This window comes from Gambusia affinis, linkage group LG02 (genome assembly GCF_019740435.1).
Source record: "Gambusia affinis linkage group LG02, SWU_Gaff_1.0, whole genome shotgun sequence".
Lineage (NCBI taxonomy): Eukaryota > Metazoa > Chordata > Actinopteri > Cyprinodontiformes > Poeciliidae > Gambusia > Gambusia affinis.
This window is the reverse complement of record NC_057869.1, coordinates 7,025,313-7,044,561: the sequence shown is the minus strand read 5'-3', so window position 1 is coordinate 7,044,561 and position 19,249 is coordinate 7,025,313. Positions and strand designations below refer to the sequence as shown.

At 36.8% G+C, this 19,249-nt stretch overlaps 1 protein-coding gene across 1 annotated transcript; it reads left to right on the top strand.

Annotated features, from left to right (window-relative positions):
• The first annotated feature begins 1,987 nt into the window (after positions 1-1,987).
• mmp2 (matrix metallopeptidase 2) lies at positions 1,988-17,922 on the top strand. The gene is made up of 13 exons (XM_044133282.1): positions 1,988-2,337; positions 2,514-2,740; positions 3,508-3,656; positions 4,124-4,252; positions 6,249-6,422; positions 7,041-7,214; positions 7,833-8,006; positions 8,253-8,408; positions 8,507-8,633; positions 13,332-13,468; positions 13,983-14,142; positions 14,472-14,581; positions 16,817-17,922. The coding sequence occupies exons 1-13, from the start codon at positions 2,185-2,187 to the stop codon at positions 16,918-16,920; spliced, it is 1,974 nt and encodes a 657-aa protein (XP_043989217.1). The 5' UTR covers positions 1,988-2,184; the 3' UTR covers positions 16,921-17,922.
• Positions 17,923-19,249: the final 1,327 nt, after the last annotated feature.

Genomic DNA, 19,249 nt, shown 5'->3' with positions numbered 1-19,249 from the left:
CAGCAATTACAAATCATTTCTGTCCAGAGGCTGGAAATCAAATTATCGCCTCTCATCTTTCTTACTACACAATTATTGAGGGAAAACCCGCAACCTGACATTTACACAGGTCTTGCATTTGAACCTTTGCACAAATTAAATATTTTTGCAGAGCATTTATGTCCCCCTCATAAGCATTCCAATATCCACTTTCCAAATGATCAGCAGGAAATGTTTATAGGATTGGCTCAGTTTATAAGGAGCTCACTCTTTCTCTTTCAACATTTCCAGATAGGCTTCCTAGAATGTAATGCTATAGTCTGAAGAAATCACATATACTACAATAACCTATTCTATGATCCAAAGGAATGCAAAAGTTGGTAATGCCACAGGACTAAATACTGATAGACACTCGATATAATCATTGATTATTTCCTAAGGTGATTGAAACAAAGAGGAGAATCTAAAATACAGAAGATAAAAAAAAACCTGTTATGGCACTCCAGAGACATCTTTTCCTATTGCGTTTTTCTATTAAGCATAGTCCACAAACTACCGCCATTGCTTCTTCTCAGTCGGCCATGTTTGTTTACTCTGTACTCAAGTTTGGTCTAGAATGGTTTGGCAAAATTTCTCAACTCACCAACAATGTTGGTGAGCGAAATTGGTTTGTGTGTGTTGCAGTGTTGAGAATTCTGTTTTTTTGTCTTGTAGCATTTATCCCGGTAACAAAGGTTATCTGGGTAAAATTCAAGTGTATGGCCTGGAACCATAAACTGGGTTGTTATTGAAAGGAGTCATGTTTCTTTCAAACTTTTATCTTTTTGGTTGAAACAAATAACAACATTGTGTGAATAGCAAATAAACCCCTCTGTGTTAATCAGCTGTAAGTTTCCCCTAAACTTGAAACAAGTCATATTTACTATGTAAATAAGCTAAATTCAAACACAAAGTTTACCATTTTAAACCTCAAGCGGCTGTTTAAGCTATATTGTTTTTCATGACATCAACTATATTTAGCAAAAAAAAGAAATCACCATTTTCACTGTCTTCTTTGTGTTCTTTTCTGTGGCATGTTACATTTTGCTGGCAGAAAGCTGTGTAAACCTTGGACTGACAAAACACAGTTAACCAACACCCGCTGATGACTCATATAAACCAAATCATTACTAAATCAGTGCCTCTCCTTTCTTTATCTAGACTATGTCAGCACCTTCTTCTAACAAACTTTATCCTTCCACTTAACCTTTGTTTAATGTGCATTAATACAACACTGTTTCAGCAGCTGGCTTCTTTAGTAACTTATATTTGTGACATTCCCTCTCCGTGAAGAAATAAGAAATAAATGCATAGGATATTTTAGTTTGTGTGTAATGAATCAATTACCATAGTCTTTTCCAAAATAAATTACATATTTTAATTATTCTAATTTATTGAGATGAGCCTAAATATTGAATCATTGTTTTAGGACAAGGTACTTTACTGTATTGATACAATGCCTCCCTGTAGATGAAAAACAATTTCCCAGATGGTGTGAAATTGAAAAAAAAAAAACATTTAAGAGAGAGGGAGAGGCTGAAATAAACAGATGTGCAGGATATTGGCACCAACCAACTCCGGCAATTTAAAACGCAAACTGTTTGTGACTGTAACTGTAGAGAAGACACACAAGTGTATAATATTTTATTCATGGGGTCAGACTGAAAACGTATTATGCTGGAATAGTTATATAGCCGCGTTCGTTATCACCAAGGAGTAGGACTAAAACTCTGCTTTGGAAAAATAAATCGTTTCCATCCGGGATGTATTTAATAAATGTAAAACATTTTCTCAGCTGTTTGGTCAACGGCGAACATTTTTGCGTGCAGATTGCATTAATCACTTTTCCTGTCTGAAATGAAACCTTTCCCTCCACATATTGCTTGTTTTGGTCTTCTTAGAATAATACTGAGTGATACACTCTACCAAAAATGTATGACTCCCCCACTCTAACTCTGCCTGGAGACTGCGCAGAAAGCGACGGAGAGAAAAACTGCACGAACAAGCACAACTTTGAAAGTTTATGCAGCCGCTGTGCAGGACGTCCTAAAGGGGGGGGAAAGAATCTGCAGAAGAGCAAAGGCATCACACGCTGACGGACAGAAAGCAGCAACCACTCCGAAAACAGCTTTTAAACCAAACTTACGAGAGTGTTGCCCTGCGAAAATGGGCTTTCCGACGATATCTAGGTGTCATCGGGTTATTTTAAAAGTGTTTTTGCTTCAGTTTATCGCTTTTCAAGCAACAAATGCTCGCCCATCTCCTATAATCAGGTTTCCCGGAGACGATACCCCGAGAACAGACAAAGAAGTTGCTCTGGTGAGTTTGTTGTTTAGTCTATCTTACAGAATGTACATCTAAAAGCTGCTGTAGAAGCTTTGCTTTTGTAAGCAAAAACCGTTGTGTTATGCTCAGAATAAAAAGCTATTGTTTTTATATAAATACAAATGTGAGGAATTAATTTCCATCTTTTTTATCTTGTACATCTCCTGTAGCACTATCTGAATAAGTTTTATGGATGCCCACAAGACAGATGCAACCTTATGGTGCTCAAAGATACTTTGAAGAAAATGCAGAAGTTTTTCTCCTTGCAAGAAACCGGAGAAATAGATGCCAAGACGGTGGAGATCATGAAAAAACCTCGCTGTGGTGTCCCGGATGTGGCCAATTACAACTTCTTCCATAGGAGACCCAAGTGGCAGAAGAAGGACATTACCTACAGGTCAGACCCGTAGGGACTTTTGTGTAATGTTCCAGTAACTTGGTCTCTGCAACACCTACAATTCCTACTTCCTACTTTTTAACTTGGAACTTGTCAAATATTCAAACATCAAAGTACTGGTCAACTCTAAAGGGACCTATTAAAAATACACATGTTGGGTGTATTTGGCTAATTTAATGTCATCCATTGAAACAATGTATTATTTACTTGTCTCATTACAAGTTTTCAATAAATCAAAGCATTCCAGATGTATCATGGTACTTGCTTCCAACTGACACTTAAAAAACTCCCCTAAGCCTCCGTTCCTCACCTCCTCCCCTTTCCAAACGGTTTTAAGTGCTTGGATTTTTTTTTTTACTTCTTTAACCAGCATAGCCGTGGAGTATGCATCAAGAATTTTGCTATGGTGCTGTTTTAGAATCACAACATAGTGGATTTATGTGTCATAGTCATTACAGCCTGCCTGTTGGTATGTTTTCCACAAAACTGTTTGACAAAAACAACAACAAGTCGTGCATGGTTTTAAAGAAAAGCACAAAGTAAACTCGGTCAACAGATTTAGGATTTATTGCTTAATTTCAAGAGTTTCGGGAAACGCTTTCATAGATGACTCATACTGTCCAGCTTTTTTTCCATTATCTTGAGAAGAGAGGAGAGCTATGCGACATTTTGATCTTTTCAAGGAGTACGAGATGTTTGATCTTTTCAAGGAGTATGTGTGCATTTGTAGTCTCATTTTAAATTAACACGTTGGTATTTCTTTGTAGAATCCTGGGCTACACTCCTGACCTGGACGAGGAAGTCATAAATGACGCTTTCTACAGAGCCTTTAAAGTGTGGAGTGATGTTACGCCACTTTCTTTTAATCGCATCATGGATGGAGAAGCTGACATAATGGTTAATTTTGGCCGCAATGGTATGCTATGTTTGTAATGTGAATTATGTTTAATATTCTTAATATACAGCATTGATTTTTGTTTCCCTCCCTTAAGCACCTCCCTATCCAGAAAAGAGTTGAGCAAAAGTTCAGATGTCTACAGGCTGTTTGCAAAGGACCAATAATAACACAAATGTTTTTATGGTGACTCTGCACATGACCATCTTATATTTAAGGAGCATATAATAAAAGAGTGGGAACTGTGGTCTTTGTAAAGGTCATTCCAGTCATTCCAACTAAAATAAGCACTTGATATTTACTTAAAGTGTTAAAATATCACTCTGTCTGGCCACAGCCAACCACTTTGAGAAAGAATCTGGTAATTACAGTGAAGGACAAACAAAGCTTCTCCAGAGGACATAAAATTATTGTTATGGGCACTAGAATAGTAATATTGTTGTAGGGAAAAAAAAAAGTTTAATCTTTGTTTGGATGTGTGTCAACAGAACATGGAGATGGTTATCCTTTTGATGGCAAAGATGGTCTCCTGGCTCATGCTTTTGCTCCAGGACCAGGAATTGGGGGTGATTCCCATTTTGATGATGATGAGCAGTGGACCTTAGGAGAGGGCCAAGGTAATTGAGCACTGATTCCATACGTTACACTATGAAAAGCACATGAGAAAAAAAAAATAGTTTTTTATACTGCTAAAGGTTCTATATGATCCAAGCATATTTCTACTTTTCAATTATTTTTAAAATGTATTTCAAAGGCTCCTTGGTTGGTTTAGATGCCATTAATGTTATTCCCCAAAATTCCATGTTTTTGGATCTGTTATGATACCCTGACTGAATGTTGAGAGTATTTCCAGTGTAGGGTCCAAAACTGGGCTGTTTCTGTATATTACGAGAGGATCCTCCTACCACAGTAGTGATTGAGGGATGCAGATCATCTGTGCACTTTTGAGCTTGAACTGGATATTTAACAAATTTTGATAGCTTACTACTACTTTAAAACTTTAAAACTGAAGTAGGTAACTTTTATAAAAAATATATATATATTTACATATTTGTTAAAACTATCTCTGTCATGGGAGTAGAAAATGAAATAGGTAATCTGCAAAAAAGAACAAAAAACTCCTCCAACAGTTGCAGCAATACAACATTCCCAGTAAGAACCAACCAATGAGATCGAAGAGGAATATTTTAGCAGTGTTAATCAAGCTCTTGCACGCACTGCTCACACCCTGCTCATAGCTGTGCTAATGTCAGAGAAATAACCTAATGTTACAGGAAAAGTAATAATTTATCAAGTTTTTGGCAGACTCCACTATGTGGGAGGAATTGTGGGTTATAGCACAGAAGCACAGAAGAGAACAAGCACACATAATAGGTGTGCTTGTTCAAAATTTCAGACTAAATCCACAGTTTATCTTATAAACTGTTGTCATTTGCTAAAAAGCTGCAGTTTTGAGGAAACAAAACATTTTGAAAGCATTGAAACATTTTTAAAAAATGTTTCATTGCATAAATTATCCAGATCTAAAATGACAATCAAAAACTGGAATCAAAGATTTATAACTTTTGCAGTCACTTTATGGAAATGGGTTTCTGTAGCAAAGTGTAAATTAGATTTTCTATGGCAAACGTCTGCAACAATTTGTGTTTGGAACAAGATGAAAGAAACCTAAGGAATGTGGCGTTCCACTGTCGTAACTTCAGTTTATTTCACAGTGGTTAAACTTTGAAACCGACACAATCATTGCTGCCAGAGAAGTTAAAAACAGTCATACACTTCTCTGGGCTTGTAATTGCTTTAGTTTGTATTTCAGAACTTAGACAATGTAAAACTCATATGTTTGTCCATTATTTTCTCCAAGACTATTTTATTCATGTATTTCCAGTGTAAAACAGTTTAACATTAAGTATGTCTGATGTTGTGTTAACAGTACTAAATACTTTTGTTAAGTTTAAAGTGGATGAAAAATATGAGCTGCAGTGTAATTAAACTGGGAGACAACTGAAATAACATGCTGAGAATGTTCAGCTAATCTGACTTAACCCTTCTGTAGCAGATACAAATTTTGGTGTATATTTACTCAGTCTACATACAGGAAAAAAAGCATTATTGTACATTTAATTGCTGTAGTATATTAGGTGATATTTTAAAAACGGTAAGGCAGCTTTACCCTAGTTTGTTTGGAATTTTTTTAAATCTTTGTCTGAAGATACTGGCAGTCAGTATATGAAGTTGAAGCCATCTGGAGGCTGATTAGAAAAAAGAAACTTTTGGAATTACACTATATGACCCAGATAGATTTGTTCCAAGTTTTATTCATTAATAAATTAATTTTGTGTTAATCTCCTGATTTACAAAAAGTCTACATTTTAAATGTGCTTTTCTTTCTTGGCATTTCATTGTAATCACATGCTACTAAGCTTTTTAAATATTTTTGGGGTCAACTACATTTAGTATTACTATTAAATCATTTTATTATTGCTTTCTGCATTTACTTGTAAACAAATTTATGATTTTTAAGACACTGACATTCATCTGTCATTTTGCAGATAATTGATGTTATGTGAATAAGCGTCTAGAGCATCATCAACAAGACAACTTTTGTTTTGACAGTGGTGAAAGTGAAGTTTGGCAATGCTGATGGAGAGTTCTGCAAATTCCCTTTCCTGTTCATGGGGACCGAGTACAACAGCTGTACATCTCAGGGTCGAGACGATGGATTCCTGTGGTGCTCCACCACCTACAACTTTGATGAAGAGGGGAAATATGGCTTCTGCCCTCACGAGTGTAAGCTTGTCACACACTTCTCAAATTTGGAAGTCAGAAAGGCTTGGCAGAGTCTCCTGGCATATGTCAGCTTAAATTCTCTGAACAATCAATTACGTTCTGGCCTCTTTATTCCAGCTTTATTTCAGACTTTATAACAATATTATACAATTATTTCTACACTCAAAACCCTTCTGTTTTTTTTGGACAGGAAGAAAGTAGGTTGAACTGTATGCCAGGAAAGCATGTTATTTCCTTGCTCTAGAGTGAATTATGGAGCATTTCTTTTCCATGTTCAGAACACTAGGCTTTACTAACCACTTTGTTTATCTCTGGTGTTCATGGTATAAGAATTGATGCATACCTGGTCCAAGCATCTACCAAAGTACATGTGTACTAAGATGTTTCAGATAATGTGAACATGTTTGAGAATTGATTTTACCAGAGCTGCTTATTCTGTTAAAATCTGGCTAATATTGATGTGGAAAATGTTTGCTTTTTGTCTTTGGCTCTTTGTCTTACATCGTCATTAATGGCATTTTATGATGACATTTCTATCTTGTCACTAAAAGTTACAACGTGTCATGTCTTTATAGCAATACACAAAGCTTACACATACTTTTTTTTCTATTTTTACAGTACTTTTCACCCTTGGTGGTAATGGAGAGGGCGCACCTTGTAAATTCCCCTTCAGCTTTCAGGGAGAAAGTTACGACAGCTGCACCACGCAGGGCAGGGATGATGGATACCGCTGGTGTGCCACCACTGAGGACTATGACCGTGACAAATCCTATGGCTTCTGCCCTGAAACTGGTAGGTGTTTTCATCTGCTCCCTGATATGCCCAGTATACATCACCCCAATATTGAATAATCTAAAATTGTATAAGACTTTATAGGAAGCAATAACAGTCACATAAATTTGTATACTGTTTTGAAGGCCCCTCTTTGAGTTTGTTAAAGTAGATGTTGTTCAAGTTTCTTGTGTGTTTATCCCTATTGTACAGTGCTTTTCCATACTTGCTGGCAGGAGTTCTTCAACTGGGGCTTTTCAGCCTTGCTGTGGTTAGCTTAATTACAGTTAAACTATTTTAATGTGCACTGCTTTACTTTCCATTCAGTCAGTAAGATGTGTTTTGGGTTAAATGGAGAAGTAGGTGAAGAGTTAGAAACCAGTAACAATAAGGTCAAAAACTGTGATGTCAAACAGAAAATGTTACCTCGAAAAACACATCAATTTTGGTTTTGCTTTTTGACTCTGCTCCTGCTGTGGTTCAGCTAATATTTGTATTGTGCTGGTTAATTTTCATTTCATCCACATTTGTTTCAAAGTACAGCCCGCAAAACCTAACTTTGAGTCAAATGCCAAAATGTTTTCAAGCACTCTAAACTTTACTGCACAAACCTCTAAAATAATCTACTGTGGTGTTCAGCAATGTCAACAGTGGGAGGAAATGCAGAGGGAAGCCCTTGTGTCTTTCCTTTCACCTTTCTTGGAGACAGCTATGACTCCTGCACTTCTTCTGGACGCAGTGATGGGAAAAAGTGGTGTGCTACCACTAAGAACTACGACGATGACCGGAAATGGGGTTTCTGTCCTGACCAAGGTGCAATAGCTTTGAGACTTACAGATTGATGTTAGTGTATTTTTGAGAAAACACCCAAGTTTAAAGACCACATAGAAAAATCTAATTACTTATATTTTATTTTGCTTTAAGTTGCATAAAACCAAGACTGCATAAATGTAGACTACTATGAAGGAAATTGTGGAAATTCCAGTCATAAACCTGCCTCATTTAACTTGAAACCAAATAAAAATGACTCACAATACCATTTGATTGGATTGTTTTCAGGCTATAGCTTGTTCCTGGTGGCGGCCCATGAGTTTGGTCACGCCCTTGGTTTGGAGCATTCTCAGGACCCAGGAGCTCTGATGGCTCCTGTCTATACTTTTATGAAAGACTTCAGACTTTCTCAGGATGACATCCAAGGCATCCAAGAGCTCTATGGTGAGAAGAAATTTCATACCATTTTCTAAAAGAATGATTATCTTAATTGGGAAGCAGAGAAGAATGAGAGTAAAATTTCCTGGTATATCTGACAACAGGTGTGTCAACCGACAAGCCTTTGCCTCCAACCCAGGGTCCTGTCACTCCAATGGACCTTTGTAAAGATCCAGTTATCTTTGATGCTGTTGCACAAATCAGAGGAGAGACGTTTTTCTTCAAAGACAGGTAATAGCTTAAAATGTAACATGCTGCACTAAGAGAGCTTTAGCATGTGTGCAGGCAAATGAGGAAGCAGCCTTGCAGATTTGGTTGACATTTTCAGTTATAAATGTTGTTGTTCAGATTAATGTTGGGGATATTTATGCAAATTTGGTATTGATATCATTATCTATGATATCAATAATATCATAGATAAATGAGTCACATATTTTGTTTCATAAAATATATAAAAAATATTTTAAAAACTCAGTTCTAAATGCTGATCTATTTATTTATTTATAAGTTGATTCTGGATATATCAAAACTAGAATAATATATTATATATTTTAATATTAAGAACTATTTTTTATTAATCGCACTAAAGTAAATTTAATAATTTGTGATGGGTTTCCAGTTGCTCCCTCCCCACAAAAATCAACAAAGTAAAACATAAATGCTGATAGTACTTCTACCCCATGAAAACTAAACTTTACAGTCAGAATGTTGGCTCAAATTGAATAGATCACTGTAAGCTTGTGGTTCCACAGTTTAATTTTTTATGCTCAACTAACAGAACATCAACTGTTCAGACCAGTTTGCTACCTCTCAATTACAGAGATTCCTATGACTGGGAGGCAGTGGCTGGAAGAGGACATTGGATGTTTAGATGGTTGCCCACTCTTATTACTTCTTAACTAAATTAAATATGTAGATGAACCTTCTTTATGAAAGCCAGTGGTGCCGAAGATGTCAAAGACAAAACAAATTTTGCTGAAAGTTTACACCACAAAGAATACAGTGCTGCAAAAAAAATATTGCAACTAAGACATTGTAGGTTGCTCAGGACTGGTTTCCACTTTAGCTAGGCAAAAACATATTGGTTTTTGGAAGTCAAAACCAATATGTTTCTGTGTTTCTTTTCTGCCAGCACTAAATCTCTTGGCAGCTTCTGGTATTAAATGCCAAATAAAAATATCACAAGCGCATTTCAGTAGACGGTGAACAAATCACATTTCCACAGCAAATAGAAAAATGGCATTCTAGTATTTTTTGACCTCATTGCTTTTAACTCAGGAAGAGGCATGAATTTCAATTTTGATAATATACCGTCTCCAGCTATATTTTAATGCATTTTTCACAATTTATAGTTAACAAATTATAAAACTTAAAAATATTCTAAATATTTAACATTAACGGTAAAAGTATGAAAGAGATACGTACGCACTGAACGTAATATAGGTTTGTAACATTCCTGCATTTTTTTAGAATCGGCATGCCATCAGTGTGGGATGAGGGCATTTTGTGGTTAAAAGTCTGTAAAAGATTAGATTTGAGTGTTAATGGTCTTTATCAGTAGCTGTTCTTGCAAGAATGGCACCCTTGGTGTATCCCAAGCCCTATCACAAGATATTTTGTGAAAAAAATAACTTCCTCAAATATCCCTGTCTGGGTACCTAAAGGTTGCAGCCTGATAGCCCAGCTACCGATAAGAAATCAAAGGGTGACCATTGTCTCGCACCACATGTGTTGTGTGTGGTTGGCAGGAAACAGAGCCTGATCTCTCAGTTCTTAACCACAAGCAGTAGACTCCTACTCAACATCTGGGCATGCCAACTCTGCACTGATTAGCAAAACAACACTGAAATGGTCAAAACTCAATAGATATTTGAGATTTGGTTTCAGAGAAACAATCTTCAACAGTCAGATTGAAATGATATATCCTGTGGTGAGCATAAATGTAAAACTTAGCAGAAGAAAAACAAGCTAATTCCCTTTCCCGTACAGAGGCAAACAAAAAATTCATTAGTCATCACAACAGTCTGCAATCCTGTCCTCTACCGGCGCCGATGCATCTTAATGTTTTGCAAAGTTCACCAAGCAGAGCATTTGTATATGAGCAGTTGTTTGCTTTTGCCTGATTTGAATGGGAATTTGTAGGAAATATGAGGACAGGTTTATGTTGCATAGCTGTCAACATTGGGTTAATGGGTAGAAAGATAGACTTTGTCAGCAGAGGATCTCTTGTTTCTTTCAGTTTCTAACTGGTGAGTTTGAAACCACATAGCTCACAGATCTTACTTTATTGCAAAAATCCCCCCAAAACTTTTCATTTCACGGTGGGTTTTATCCTCACATTTAAAGTGAGCACCAGAGCAGCACAGAAGCTCACAGAGTGCTCTTTGGACCATGAAACTTTGGCTAGGTTGTTTGAAATCAAGCTGAGTTGAAACCTAAATCCATTCAAAGCTTTAGAGGGCTGAAGATTTAAGCAGTGGAAGAAAGGGAAGAGTTTTGAGTTCAGTAAGTGAGAGTTACTTACTTTCTTGCTGAATATTTGGGCAGGCAAGGACATTTTGTTTTGTTGAATCACACAGCAGGCATAATGTTTTAGCCCCATTCTGTTATGTGAATGTTGTTTTTGTGTTAGAATGTGATCATGCACCAAAAGACCTAAATTTGGGGTGAATATAAGAGAGAGAAAACAATAAGCTGTCTCAAACCAGTCTCACCTAATGAGATGCCTTGAAGTTATTTGTGTTTTATAGAGTCGCAAGCCCTATTTGCATTAAATTAGTTTAACCTGGGGACCACATGCTATTTGTAATAATTGCAGAGGTTGTCTGTGTTCTTAAGTTGTGCAAATCGGCCATGTCAGTGATTTGTAAAGTAAAAATTCCCTTGCAAATTACCTACTACATTTTTTGTTGAACTCCCAGGTCCTGTGATAATCCAATGTGAATAGGCATCGCCGTAATTTGGACAGAAATGGGTGGGATCCAATACGCAATTGGGCGTTTTTTGTTTCCTGGGCAAATTTTTATTTGCTTTAGGGCAACAAATGGAGGCTGCGTTGGAGTGTATTGAAAACCTTTTGGGTCCTGGACCAGAAAAACCCTATAGATCAGCAAAGTGCAACACCAAACAGGAACGGCTGAAGAGAAGGACCAGATAAGATACAAATGGTGGTTTGCATCATGAGCCACCATAAGAATCCTTTTCTTCTGTTTGTAGCCTTCTGTTTTACAGCTTGCTAGCTCTTGCAGTAACACAGCACTGAGCTGTGGCCATAGCCTGAAAAGTTGTCCTAACATCAACTCACATCATTCCTCAGGTTCACTTGAAAAGGCGCGTTATCGTCATATGTGGGAGATGACCGTAAATTTCAGCAAATCCTCAGGATCCTCTACCAATCCGCCACATAAAAAGCAGATATTGGGGAGTAATTCATTTATTACATGGGGTTCCCAGATAATGCTTATGCCTTGTAAATAAGCCTTTAGTACAAGCAAAATTCTGTAGCTTTAAAAAACGACTGACGCTGACATGTCTGTAGTACTGTAGCTTTGTTGACTCTTGGATTGTAAAACTGGAGTCTGTCGTTATGCTGAATCAGCACCTGTGTGATGTCCCACAAATCTTAACACAGTGCAGTGAGTAATGCTCCCAGCACTCCCTGAGGTCAGCATAAAACTGTCTGTCTGGAGACTTAAGAAAAACACTATTATAAACTCTGTTGCATAGAAACCTACTGATTAGACTCCCTACCAGTTACATCTGCTCATGCACTTGGGATACCAGCACACGTGACTGGTTTCAGGATGAAAAATTTAAAATTTCTGTTCTGCTTTATTAATAACACAAATAGTTGCACTGTGACTGACAGACTTAGAAAACATTTCACAAGGATTAGAGCAATGTGGACAAATATCAGCTGAAGAACCTCTTGCCATTTTAAATAAAATTGCATAATACTGATCTACACAAGTTTATATTGTGCATTCTTAGAAGATTTTCTTAGCCATGAATACAACTAGCCTGTTTTGCAAAGACATTACTATTTAAAGCCTGTGCTCAAAGCTTACTACACCAATAATTATTGGGCTTTGAGCATTTGAGAACTCTAAATTATAAAGCTACCATAGCATTATTTTCTGTCTGTAATATGCACAGGTCTTACTGTGAAACATAGTGATGCATCCTGAAGACCATGGCCATTGTCTGTTAAATTTGCCTATTGAATTTAAAAAATGTTTTCACCAAAGAATTTGTTTTTGTCATAGTCCTTATGCCCAAATCATACTATTGTATAACTGTACTGCATTTTAGAGGCACAAGAACATGCACTGCTTTAGGTTAACCTTCCAACAGAGCCTGTTGTGAGAATGTAAGTGATGCAGCAAAAAAAATAACACTCAATACTGTACCAACCTAAAAGTTTTGTAAGAATAATAGAAATGTAGCTAAAGGGTTGTTGTAGAGAACTCTCTCTGTTAGCTTGTCAACTTTGCCTTTTATTGAAAAGGAAGGCAAAGTAAACTTTGACAGATCCATAAAACGTCTGCTATGTCCATCTTCATTTCAAAATGATCAGGCTAATTTTTGCTATTGGCAACTTTTTTTTCCATTTAGGAAATAGGTCAGTGGAAAAGAGTTCGGGGAACTGCTGCTGTTATTTTTCAGCTGCGTATTGGAAATCCAGGCAAGATGGGTCTTGTTCTGCTGGCGTCTGCAGCCTCAGTTCTAATGAGAACCAGATGCTCATGAATCAGGCCATTGTAGCTGGCTGGCCCAGTGAAGCACTTGCACTAAACTGCAGAACTCAAAGTACACATGCTCTTCCCCCACCTTCAGATCAACCCCTCTCCGTGTCGGTTTGCCTATCAGGCTAATTTCTTTCCCTGGCTCGTCTGTTGCACGATCACTCACTCGTTCTCTTTCTGCCAGGTTCCTGTTCAGGTCAGTGAACTTCAGGAGCAAACCCAGTGGCCCTATGCTAGTGGCCACCTACTGGCCTGACCTCCCTGCGAAGATAGACGCTGCCTATGAAAACCCAGTGGAGGAGAAAACAGTCTTCTTCTCAGGTTTGCTGGAAAACAAAAGATATTTAAGAAACAATCAATCTGGATCATACTGAGCCTTAATCTCTGATTATTATGAGGAGATTTTCTGTGACGAGATTCTCTTTTGCATGTTTTCTTCAATGCTTTACCACCATTTTACCACTTGATCACCAAATTCTGAAGCCAATGAGTTACAGGAATGTTGGCTGAGTACTTGCTTGTGGTGTGCTCCTAAGATATTCCACCATAGTCATTAGTGGTTTTAGAAACATTCTCAGCATTACAATAATATGAAAATATCCCAGAAAATTGGGAAGAGTTGCACAATATATTATCTAGCCTTGAAGACTTTGAGTTTATTTAAGAATAGTTGTCCAATAATTTCATTAAATGTGTGTTTAGATTAATAAAAGAAGTGCTTGATTGAAATGTTTTGTTTATAAGGTCAACATAAAGCTATATCTTCTATTACTAAAACTCAGTGACGAGCTGTGTATGTCAAATTCTTCCACTTGGCTGTTTTCTTTGATCCCAGGTGATGAGATGTGGGTATACAAAGCCGATGAGCTGGAAAGAGGTTACCCTATGAGGCTCTCCAGCCTTGGCCTCCCTACAGATGTGCAGCAAATTGATGCTGCCTTCAACTTCAGGAAGAACAGGAAGACTTACTTATTTTCTGCAGACAAATTCTGGAGGTGAGGACAGGGACATGTTATTCAGCTATTTGCAAAGCTGCAAAACACATCCTACCTCTTAAGTTAACATTATGATACCTCTGATATCATAACCTTTTAAAGCGGTACTAGTGCTGCATCTGGATTAGGTTTGTGTTTTTGGTAAGACCTAAACTACACTGTAAACCATTCTGCATCTGTTAGAGCTTACATAGCATGGAAATTTGGAGTGTTGACTCACTGTTTTATCAGCAGTCTCAAAGGAAAATGTGACAGTATGCTTATTATACTCTTCCAAAAGGATGTATTTTAATTTCTGACTGCTATGTTGTTTTTTTTTATACATATAGATACGATGAAAGTAGTAAGGCAATGGACCCTGGCTTCCCCAAGCTTATTGCTGAATCTTGGAACGGCATTCCTGATGACATTGACTCTGCTTTCAGTCTGAACGGCATTGGTAAAATTACATTTTTAAGTCATATTAAATACATGCAAATTTCTGTGTGGCAGTTTTTGTTTTGTGGTTTGGCATTTCTGGCAGGATATAGATACACCTGTCCTTAATGACAAACTACTTTTAAAATCGCATGCTTTAACAAACAGTACAAGGCTCAGAGAATTTGTTCCCTTTTGGTTTATCTACATCTATGACATATTGCTTGTACCAAAGTGACACTACTAGTTGTGGTAACATTTGTTTCAAACTAATCAGAAATTTACAATTATGTCACTTTACATCATCAAAGGAACAAGGATGTTCTTTAGGGTATGGACATAAATGAAAACTAATTTATCAGTTTAACCAAAAGCTTCAACATCTGCCTACTTGGTTGTGCTATTTGTGAATCTTTTTTAGGATTTTAATTTGATTATAAACTATGTAAACCACAGAAATGCTAATAAAATAGCAGTATTTTGAAATTTTCTGTATTCTCATAATAATGTGGAAATGACCTATTTTCTACATTATTATGATAACAATCCTCTGGTATAACAGATAACACTTACATGGTCATATATAGAACATATCTTGACATGTAGACTACAGATCCCTGGACACTCAAATGGTTGTCAACTTGTGAGCAGCTTTTTAATCTAGATGTTAACTTTTAGAAACCTGAAGGCACCTTAAGCATCAGTGCAACAACTTTAGTAAAGTTTTTTTTTTCCATTTTCTTTTCTTTTATGACATATGGTGCTATTTTGGTTTAAATTTGCTGATCTTGACCAGAGCTTTATTTCATTTAAAGCTTCATTCAGAAGTTGGGAACCATGTTTTAAAGGAACAGATTCAGAAATCTTCAAGGATGCATAAAAGCAGCAGACCTGAAGTCAGACTGTGATCTGTTTATAATTATGGAAGACAGAGGAAATGCTTTAAGTTGTTCAGTCTGTGATTTGCAATAAGTGAATACACAATAGTTTTTGATCGCATTGTCTTCAGGGTATGCTATGAAAACAAACATTTAGATAGATTGCTTAAAAAGACATAAACATTTATCTCACTTTGCCATTACGTCAGACTGAGCTTTCCCTCTTTTAAATCAGATAGGAATACTAAACATATTTGTTTGCTAAATGCCTAAGTGATGAGAGCATTATAGGGAGTTTTTGAAAAACATTATTTACATTCTAAAGATAATTTGCATGTCCTTTGTTGTATGCCTTTCCTAACAGTTTTAGTATCTTTCCACAAGCATCTCATTATAGTTTGAGGAATTTTGACCAATTCTTCCTCACAGAACTGCCGTATCTGAGTCAGGTTTGTAGGCTACCTGGTTTACAAGCACATGTTCAGTTCTGGTAATGAAACTTTAATTGTTCTGAGCTTGTGATGGCCGCTCCAAACATTGTCTTTGTTTTCCTAAAACCAATGTACAATTACATTTGCTTCTATTCTTAAGCTACTGTCCATTTGAGAGACAGTTACAGTCTGTTTTTGCCCAAGTGTCAGCTTCCTTGGGCTACTTCCCTGATTTCGTGAGATGTTGCTTTAATATTTCCACATAGTGTTCATTATGACAAGCATTTTGTTGAGTCCCATCAGTTATTTCCACAGCAAGACACAGAGCACAATGCTGCCCCCTCTGTATTTGACATGGTATTGACACTTGTGTATAATTCTTCTTAGGCCTCATAGAAGGCCTAAGAAGAACATTGACATGCTGAAAATATGTCTTTAGGATCATGATGGGGTTAATTAGAAAATAAGACATCTGTTTAGACAGCAGATGACCATTATTAACTATGCATAAAGGGGAATTTTCAAAAATGCGAGCAAATGTTTTCCTTACAGTCAGCTATGTGTCCACGGGGTTTTAGAGGCTATGCAAATTATTTCCCTGAAGTTTTCCATTACTGGTCTGCTACCATGCACACAAGCATCACATACACACATTTATATAAGGCAAGTCTGTAACTGTCGACAAAGGTGCTTCTGTGCACCACTTAACATATTTCACAAGGAACATTTATCAAATTTTAACTTCAACTGAGATGGATTGGGTATTTCTTTTTCATAATTCATTCACAATTGAAAAATATTACACAATTTTACTAATTTAAAGGCCCATAAATGTGTTACAATTTTCATCCAGATTTGCTCTTTTTTAACACAAGCAGTTTAAAACAAAACTTCATAATGTTTTAACCCTGAAACATGAATGTGAATGTTATGCTTGTCTCTTTGCAGATTACAGCTACTTCTTCAAAGGAAGCCACTATTTCAAACTTGAAGACAGCAGTTTGAAGATTGTCAAGTTGGGAGAAATCACAAAGGACTGGCTTGGTTGCTGAACATTTACCAAAATGTTTCACATCAGGTGATGATGGTCTTATGAGGTCATCAGTGTTAATCACACACAACTTGAGGTTGTTTCAGTGCACACTGTTACGAGTTTTTTTTTTTGTTTTTTTGTCCTTGGCCACTCTGCAAGCTTCTAAGGAACACATGTACCTCCAGCCTGTATAACCAATCTCAGCTGGTAGAATGGCATTTCAAGGCCTTTTACACAGGCTAAATGTATGCACCTGGCAAATTGCTTTATTTCTGTGTGATTTTTCTAATTGTATGACTGATGGACATTTTTTTTTTAATATGACCCCCTTTTTTTCTTTTTTCTTTTTTTTTGAGGAAGACTGACATCAGGTATGTCTACATTGCATTGCAGTGTTATACAGTGCCAAGAGATATTGGCTATTTTACAAATTTTGATTCTACAAATTCTGTTTTACACCATATGAATATATACTGGCCAGGGATCAGTGTAAAAAGCACAGCTTTACATAAATGTATCAGTTGTATTAATTTTCTCCATGTGCAAAAAGTGTACACGCACAATGTGACCGAGAATGGTGCTTTCAGAATTTGCTTCTTACATTTAGTCCTGCATATATAGTGAATATTTTACACATTGTTATTTTGTGTGATGGGAGTACTCAGTACAATCTGGATGTTAGAAAGTAGAATTCAAAGGCTTGTTATTCTTTGTATGGTTAGCACTTTGTATGTTACATACAGGGGAATTGCACAAAAGAGAGACCAGATCTTGTTGGGGTCTCTCTGTTGCAGTTCTCTTATGGTGCAGACAGATTTATTTGGTAGAAAAGGCACAGGTTGCCTCTAGATGCTATATAGGTTTGCGCCCTGATGGAACATTGCAGTAGTTTTGTCTACTTGTATTTTTATATTAAGATTCTTTGTTAGGTCTTAACAACATAGTCATTATATCTTGTATTTTTTTCTAAAGCTTGTGCACTTTGTCACTGTCATCAATAAATGTGGTTATTTTGACTCTATATATTTTGCAAAAAATATGTAGACATAATTGGGATTAATCTCCTTCAAGCTTAGAAATTCAGCAACAAAGAAGCTGGTAGTAGTACAGTCAGAGATATTTGCACACTGCTAAGGATCTTGTTCATAATCTTTATCCCATTAAGGTTTCTCATCAAACTATAAGCACATTTTAAATGTGCACCTAAAGGAAAATCTGAGAGATAAAATTATGCTTAAATTAAAGAGCCTTTGGCAAAACAGAAGACTGGCTGCTTTATATAAGATAATGTGAAAGGTTTCTGGCCATTACTTGTGTCTTTACTATTTTTACTGTTTCCAATTCACCTAATAAACCTACCCAAAAACCAGATGGGTTTGCTAATTTGTATATTTGTAAGTATTTATTTATAGTACTTACATGGTCAGAAACCTTTGGAGGGGAAGGGGCTCAAAGTTAAAAAAGGGCACATTGAACAAGATCTTAAAACACCGTACAACAACATAGCAACAACCCATATTAATCAAGAATTTAATTGGATCTTACTATATCATTGCCATCATCTGGGGACAATGCAAAGCAAGTCTATATTTTCCCCAACAGGTATAAAATTGCTTTGTCTGCTGCTTATAGTCCTGGAGAGCTGAGCTGTTCTGAGACTATAGGTGAGGGGTCCCCAAAGTCGGTCCTCGAGGGCCGGCCTCCTGCATGTTTTAGTTCTCTCCCTGGTTTAACACACCTGGATCAAATGATGGCTCATTAGAAGGCCTAAGAAGAACATTGACATGCTGAAAAGGTTGTTGGTGCTAATACGGGGGAGAGCTAAAACATGCAGGATGCCGACCCTCGAGGACCGACTTTGGGGACCCCTGCTGTAGGTGTTATACAGACCATTAGGGGGAAGGTCGCTCTTTATGAAGTTACAAAATAAGCAAATTTGCTGCCATTTTACTAATTAAGTCCTAATAATATCTACTTAACCTCTAGAACAACTTGGCTGCAGACTGATTTATAGATCAAAAAAGCTCCAAAGGGTTAACTCTATATGTTTTTTGGATGTTAGAATTTCTGAAATCTAGAATTGTAAGTCTGGGATGTCAAGGCAAAGAAAACTCAGAATCTGCTGGTAGGGGCCCTCCAGACATTCAGGGGCCCCCTAGAAATGGTTTAATTGTAACACAGACAATAGATCTAAACCTGTAGCATTAATTTAAAGACACTGACAATGTTATAAAATTTTATTTAATGCATTCAGTTGAGAAAAAAAAAACAAAAAACATTTAAGATATAATTAGGAAGGGTCATCAAGAATAAAAGGGGCGGGGGCTCAAGTTAAAACTCATTCAACT

Bases quoted from the DNA above. Each gene is read 5' to 3' on its own strand.
- mmp2 (XM_044133282.1), top strand. From the start codon at position 2,185: ATGGGCTTTCCGACGATATCTAGGTGTCATCGGGTTATTTTAAAAGTG. The intron at 7,215-7,832 runs GTAGGTGTTTTC...TGTGGTGTTCAG, and splicing joins TGGCTTCTGCCCTGAAACTG to CAATGTCAACAGTGGGAGGA. The intron at 8,007-8,252 runs GTGCAATAGCTT...GATTGTTTTCAG, and splicing joins GGGTTTCTGTCCTGACCAAG to GCTATAGCTTGTTCCTGGTG.